At 38.1% G+C, this 6,630-nt stretch overlaps 2 protein-coding genes across 4 annotated transcripts in view; both read right to left on the bottom strand.

Annotated features, from left to right (window-relative positions):
• NCALD (neurocalcin delta) overlaps positions 1-6,630 on the bottom strand; it is a 476,133-nt gene that overhangs the window by 140,735 nt on the left and 328,768 nt on the right. The window lies entirely within an intron of this gene.
• On the bottom strand, positions 3,667-4,798 carry LOC108520198 (complement component 1 Q subcomponent-binding protein, mitochondrial). The gene has a single exon (XM_017859461.1). It carries the CDS (start codon positions 4,749-4,751, stop codon positions 3,906-3,908), a length of 846 nt encoding a protein of 281 aa, XP_017714950.1. The 5' UTR covers positions 4,752-4,798; the 3' UTR covers positions 3,667-3,905.

The raw sequence follows: 6,630 nt of genomic DNA, 5'->3' as shown, positions 1-6,630 counted from the left end.
TATACTAAAATATACTTTAAAAAACATAATGCCATTTCACACTTAATAGATTATAGTATAAACATAACTTTTATATGCATTGAGAAACCAAAAAAATGTGTGTGACTCATTTTATTGCAATGTTCACTTTATTACAGTGGCCAGGAATCAAACTTGCAATATTTCTGAGACATGCCTGTATACTGCAACCTAGAAACATTTTGAACTGAATGACAAAAATATATCAAAATTTACATGTAGCACTATTTAATGAAAATGCACATATGTGTTTATGTTAAAACAGAGGTTCTACTTTTGAAGTGGCACTTTGAAAAGCTCCATGGACCTGTTCCCCAAATGACTTAAGTATAACTTGTGAAAATACTTTTTAAAATCATATACATATAAAGTCCCTAATAATCATTCTAAGGGCATATAGACAATGAAGAAACATTTATTCAATAAAATATACTAAAACTCTGAAAGAACACTTAGGATCTCGAGCACTTGAATTAAGATCCAGTCCTTCCTTATCCCTCAGCTCAGTCTGATAAAAGCTCCTCTCTTGAGAAGATGTGGCCCATAAGTGTGGCCTATTTTTCCCATTAGCTCTCAGTCAAGAAATATAATTATCTCCCTTGGAAAGGTAGGACACCAGCCTTTCTCCAGCTCTAAGGTTAGTGAGTGCACCCAAGAGGTTGGGGACTCCCTTCTTCTATCTATCCTCTATTCATAAGGCAGAGACTCTACTCTAGGTCCAGCAGATCAAAAATACCAGGGCTCATATTGCCCTCAATGCACCTTGCTTTTAGGGTAGAGGTTCTACGTCAGGGAAGGCAGTTTGAGAAGACTAGAGACTACTATCACTGCCTAGTGCCTAAAGCAGTTACTCAGAAATTTTTCCCCGATGGAGAGGCCATCCCTAAGAAGAGAGAGCTCTAAAGCTCTCCCCAAAGGAGCTGACTTTATTTGTAATAGAGTGTGTAAAAGTTCAAGTTTAAGGGTGCTCTTGAAAACATGGAGATTTTGATGGTAAACAATTGAGAGGAGGTGGATAACTATAGGAGAGCAAAAGCTAACCTGCAGACTAGCTAGTTTATCAAAGAGAACTGGGAAAGGAGATAGCTAAAAAGATCCTTCCTGGGATGAGAGCAAACCTCAAATATCAACCACCAAAACTTCACTGGATGAATTTAATTGGAGAAGACTGAAATAATTTATGCCCAAGAACATTTTAAGAAATACTAGAAAAATCAGCAAAAAATTAGTGGAGCCTAACAGCTGGGTGTGATATCAAATGAAGCAGACCATATAACAGAGAGACTGGGAAAGAGAGAGCCAAATATAGCTCTACCAAAACCAGTCATTCCAGGGTGATGTGAGTATGCCTAAGGCTATGCCCTCTGAAAATAAATAGTAAAGGCTTTGCAGTGTAGGGAAAATAGACCTCACTAAAATAGTTTAATCAAGTCATTAAAAACAACAACAACAAACCCCCAAGCAAACAGCAACAGAAACTCCAGAGAAGAAAGAAGAATCAGAATCCAAAATTGCTATACTATATTACCTTAAAGGTTCAGCTTTTAATGAAAAGTCATGAGACATGCAAAGCAAAAGGAAAATGTAATTCATACACAGGAAAAAAAAAGCAGACAAAGAATCTATCTGTGAGATGATTTAGATGTAGTATTTTAAAAAGACTTCAAAGCAGCTACTATAAATATGTTAAAAGAACTAAAGAAAACCATATTTTATGAAGTAAAAGAGGCTACAATGACAATGCCTCATCAAATAGAGAATATCAATAAAGAGATAGAAATTATATTAAAAAACCAACTGGAAATGCCAGAGTTTAAAAGCAGAATAACTGAAATGAAAATTTCACTACAGAGAAATGATAGATTTAAATGGGTGGAAAAAAGAATGAGTGAGGCTGAAAATAGGTTGGTAGAGAACATGCAATCTGAAGAGCAGAAAGAAAAAGAACGAAGAAAATGAACAGAGAGAGCCTCAAATAATTATGGGACATCAATATGTATATAAAACATATGCACCTATGCACACATTTCCCAATTTAAATAAAAGCATTAATGTACACATCAAAGAAGCTAATGAACTCCAAACAGGATAAAGACAAATAGATCCAAACCCACACATATCATAGTTAAAATGCTGAAAGATGAAGACAAAAAAAATATTGAAAGCAGCAAGACAAAAATGGCTTATTACATGTAAGGAAACCTTAATAAGATTAACAACTGCCTTAGCAGAAACAAAGGAGGCCAGAAGCCAGAGGGATTACATATTTAAAGTGCTGAAAGAAGACAGCTGTCAACCAAGAAGCCTATATCCAGCAAAACTATCTTTCAAAAATGAAGGCAAAAATAAAGATATTCCTAGATAAACTAAAACAGACCAAATACATTGATAGTAGATCTACTTCACAAGAAATACTAATGGAAGTTCTTCATGCTTAAAGCAAGTGACCTCAGATAAAAAGAGCATCAGAAAAGGTAATTGTGTAATTATAAAAGATGTCATAAATGCATATTTCTTCTTCTTTCTTCTCTTGGCNGGGGAGGGGAGGGCAGAGGAGGAAGGAAAGAAAAGAAAGAAGGAAAGAAAAGGATGAAGGAAAGAAAGGAAAGGAAAGGAAAAGAAAGGAGAAAGGGAAAGGAAAGAGGAAGGAAGGAAGGAGGAAAGAAAGAAAGAAAGAGAGAGAGAGAGAAGGAAAGAAAGAAAGAAAGAAAGAAAGAAAAGAAAGAAAGAAAGAAAGAAAGAAAGAAAGAAAGGGGGAGCCGCGGTGGCTCAGGCCAGTTGCCTTGGCACTCGGGGAGGCGAGGCTACATGTTCAAGGCCAAACTGGTCAACATTGATGAAAGAAAAGAAAGAAAGAAAGAAAGAAAGAGAGAGAGAGAGAGAAAGAAGGAAGGAAGGAAGGAAGGAAGGAAGGAAGGAAGGAAGGAAGGAAAAGAGAAAGAGTACTTTATAGAAATAGTACTGTATTCGCCAAAATTGGCTACATGCTGGGCCACAAGTAAGGTCTTGACACATTATAAACGACTGAAATCACAGAGAATACTCTTTGTAAACAGTGGATTAAAGCTAGGAATCAATATTAGAAAGACAAATAGAAAATCCCTGAATGGAAATTAAACAATGCATTTCTCAATCGTCCATGGGTTAAAGCCATGGCGGTATGATTTACAGGCACACTTCATCTTATTGTGCTTTGCTTTACTGTGCTTCACACATACTGTCATCTTTACACACTGAAGGTTTGTGGCAAACCTGTATCAAGCAAGGCTAGCAGTACTGTTTTTCCAACAGTATGAGCTCAAATCGTATCTCTGTATCACATTGGGTAATTCTTGCACTGTTTTTAAACATTTTTTCATCTGTTATGGTGATCAGTAATCAGTAATCTTTGACATTACTTTTGTAATTGTTTTGGGGCACCACAAACCATGCCCATAAAAGATGAAAAACTTAATTGATGGATGTGTGTGTTCTGACTGCTTGCTCCATTGATTGGCCTTCCTTCATCTCTCTCCCTCCCCTCCAGCTTGCCTATTCCCCGAGATACAGCAATGTTAAATTAGGCCAATTAATAATCCTATAATGACCTCTAAGTGTCCAAGTGAAAGGAAGAGCTGCCTGTCTTTCACTTTATTTATTTATTTTTTATTTTTTGGAGGAGATAAACCAATTTTATGTCTATCATGTTATAGAAAAATCTAGAAATAATAGATTTGTACAGGAAAAATGATAATAAATGAGCGTGCAAAACATATAATTTAAATTTGGTGTTTTCCCCCATGATATTAGGATGATAATCATTTCAAAGCACATGTCTAGCTTCAGAGTAGGACTTGTTCACTGGCCAGAGCCTGCCATGAAACTACGGCTTTCAGCGTCTGTCTGCTCTACTGCCTCCTGACAAAACTCTTGAGGTCTTCAAGAAAACTAATGTACTCCTGGTGCTCCAGGGCTGTGCTGAGCTCCACCAACTCATCTGCAAAAGTGTTGTCCACCCCTCGGTCCGCAAGGAAATCCATTAGGTGGTCATATAAGGCCCAGTCCAAGGAATCTGTGTTGAGTGTATAATTAGTATCCTTCCATTCAGACTCGCCACTGGACTGAAAGCTAACTTCCCTGATAGAGAAGATGTCACTCTCAGCCTCGTCTTCTTGTCCAACCTCATCCTCTGGATAATGACAGTCCAACACAAGGGCCTTCTTGCCATCATTCTTTATAACTTCAACCACGAAATTGGGAGTTGATGTCAGTTCAGGCTCCTGTTCTTCAACCTTCTGCCCGTGCGAGGGTTCCTCCTCACCATGAAATGTTGGTGGGATGCTGTTGTTAATGTTGAAAGTGACAGTGATTTTTTCCCCGGCAACTTTCCGCACTAATTTCGCTTCTGTCCCATTCAGTTCCAGCTCCCAACCTCCAGACATCTTAGGGAGGGTTTTATGCTTCTGGATTTTTCTTTCCTCCTTAATTTCATCACTCAGGAAATCAACAAAAGCTTTGTCTCCTTCAGTGTGCAGCAAGCCGCAGCCACAGCCACAGGCGCAGGGTCCTCGAGGCCGAAGGAGGCCCGGCCGCCGCTCGGAACCTGCGCGCACGCTGAGTAGCCCGAAGGGCCGGGCGCACAGCCGGGGCGCCGGCTGCAGGAGCTGCCGGAAAGGCGAGGCGGGCGCGGCAGCGCGGAGGCTGGGGACGGCGGAGCCCAGCACACGGGGCACGCAGCGCAGCAGAGGTAGCATCGCGGAAACCACTGCGAACACGTGCAGATGCAAAGGACAACCCAGGCCCAGGTCTGTCTCTCACTTTAAATTAAAATCTAGAAATGATTAGACTTAGTGAGAAAAGCATGTTGAAAGCCAAGACAGGCTGAAAACTAATTCTCTTGTGCCAAACAGCCAACTCTACTGCAAAGAAAAAGATATTGAAGGAAATTTAAAATACTACTACAGTGAAGATATGAATGATTAAAAAAAAAAAAAGCAAAGCAGCTTTATGTTCATATGTAGAAAGTTTTAGTAGCCTGGAGAGAAGATCAAATCAACCACAATATTTCCTTAAGCCAAAGTCTGTTCTTAAGCCAGTCCCTAACTCTCTTCAATTCTATAAAGGCTGAGAGAGGTGAAGAAAATGCAGAATAAAACTGTGAGGCTAGCAAAGGTTCATGAAGTTTAAGGAAAGACGCCATCTCAATAACATAAAAGCACAAGATGAAGCAGCATGTGCTGATGGAGAAGCTGCAGCAAGTTATGCAGAAGATCTAGCTAAGATCATTGATGAAGGTGACTACACTTAAAAACAGATTTTCAATGTGGATGAAATCACCTTCGACTGGAAGAAGTTGCCATTTAGAACTTTCATAGCTAGAGAGAAGTCAATGGCTGGCTTCAAGGATTTAAAAAACAGGTTGACTCTTTTGTTAGGGGCTAATGCAAGAGTTAAGTTTAACTTGAAATCAGTGCTCATTTACCTTTCCAAAAAATTGTAGGGCTCTTAAGAATTATGCTAAATCTACTCTGCCTGTGCTCCATAAACGGAATAACAAAGCCTGGATCACAGTACATCTGTTTACATCATGGGTTACTGACTGTGTTCAGCCCGCTGTTGAGACCTACTGCTCAGAAAAAAAGATCCTTTCAAAATATTACTGGTAATTGACAATGCACCTGGTCACTCAAGAGCTCTGATGGAGATATACAAGGAGATTAATGTGGTTTTCATGCCTAGTAACACAATATCCATTCTGCAGCCCACAGATCAAGAAGTAATTTCAACTTTCAAGTCTTATTATTTAAAAAGTATATTTCATAAGACCATAGCTCTTAAAGTATATAGATAGTGATTCCTCTGGTGGATCTGGGCAAAGCAAATTGAAAACCTTCTGGATAAGCTTAATTACTCTAGATGACATTAAGAACATTCATGATTCATGGGAGGAGGCCAAAATATCAACTTTAACAGGAGTTTGGGAGAAGTTGAGTCTAACCCTCATGGATGACTTCCTGTAGGGGTTGAAGACTTCAGTGGAGAAGGTAACTGCAGATGAAAGTGGTTTCTTGAGATGGAATCTACTTCTGGTGAAGATGCTGTGAATGTTGTTGAATGACAATAAAAGATTCAGAATATTACATAAAGTATACTGACAAAGCAGCAGTAAGGTTTGAGAGGATTGACCCCAATTTTCTACTATGGGTAAATGCCATCAAACAGCACTGCATGCTACAGTGAAATCCATGATGTAAGAAGAGTTAACCGATATGGTAAAACTTCACTGTTGTCTTATTTTAAGAAATTACCATAGCCACCCCAACCTTCAGCAATCACTAGCCTGATCAGTCAGCAGCCATCAACACTGGAGCAAGACACTCCACTAGCAAAAAGATTAGAACTTGTTCCTTAGTAATTTTAGAAAATAACTTTTATATTATAGTAATCTGTGAAAATGTATTATTAGCATTTTAGATAAATTATTTTCTAAAATTTGTACTTTTAGAAATAATATTTTATATTACAATAATCTATAAAATGCATTATTTCTAAATATATAATATTTATAACCATTATATAAAATATAATGGATATAACTATTATATAATATATAACTAATATGATTAATTATAT

This window comes from Rhinopithecus bieti, unplaced genomic scaffold (assembly GCF_001698545.2).
Source record: "Rhinopithecus bieti isolate Rb0 unplaced genomic scaffold, ASM169854v2 scaffold_47952, whole genome shotgun sequence".
NCBI classification, from domain to species: Eukaryota; Metazoa; Chordata; class Mammalia; order Primates; family Cercopithecidae; genus Rhinopithecus; species Rhinopithecus bieti.
Note: the sequence above shows the minus strand (reverse complement) of the source record. Positions and strands in the feature narration are given on the sequence as shown.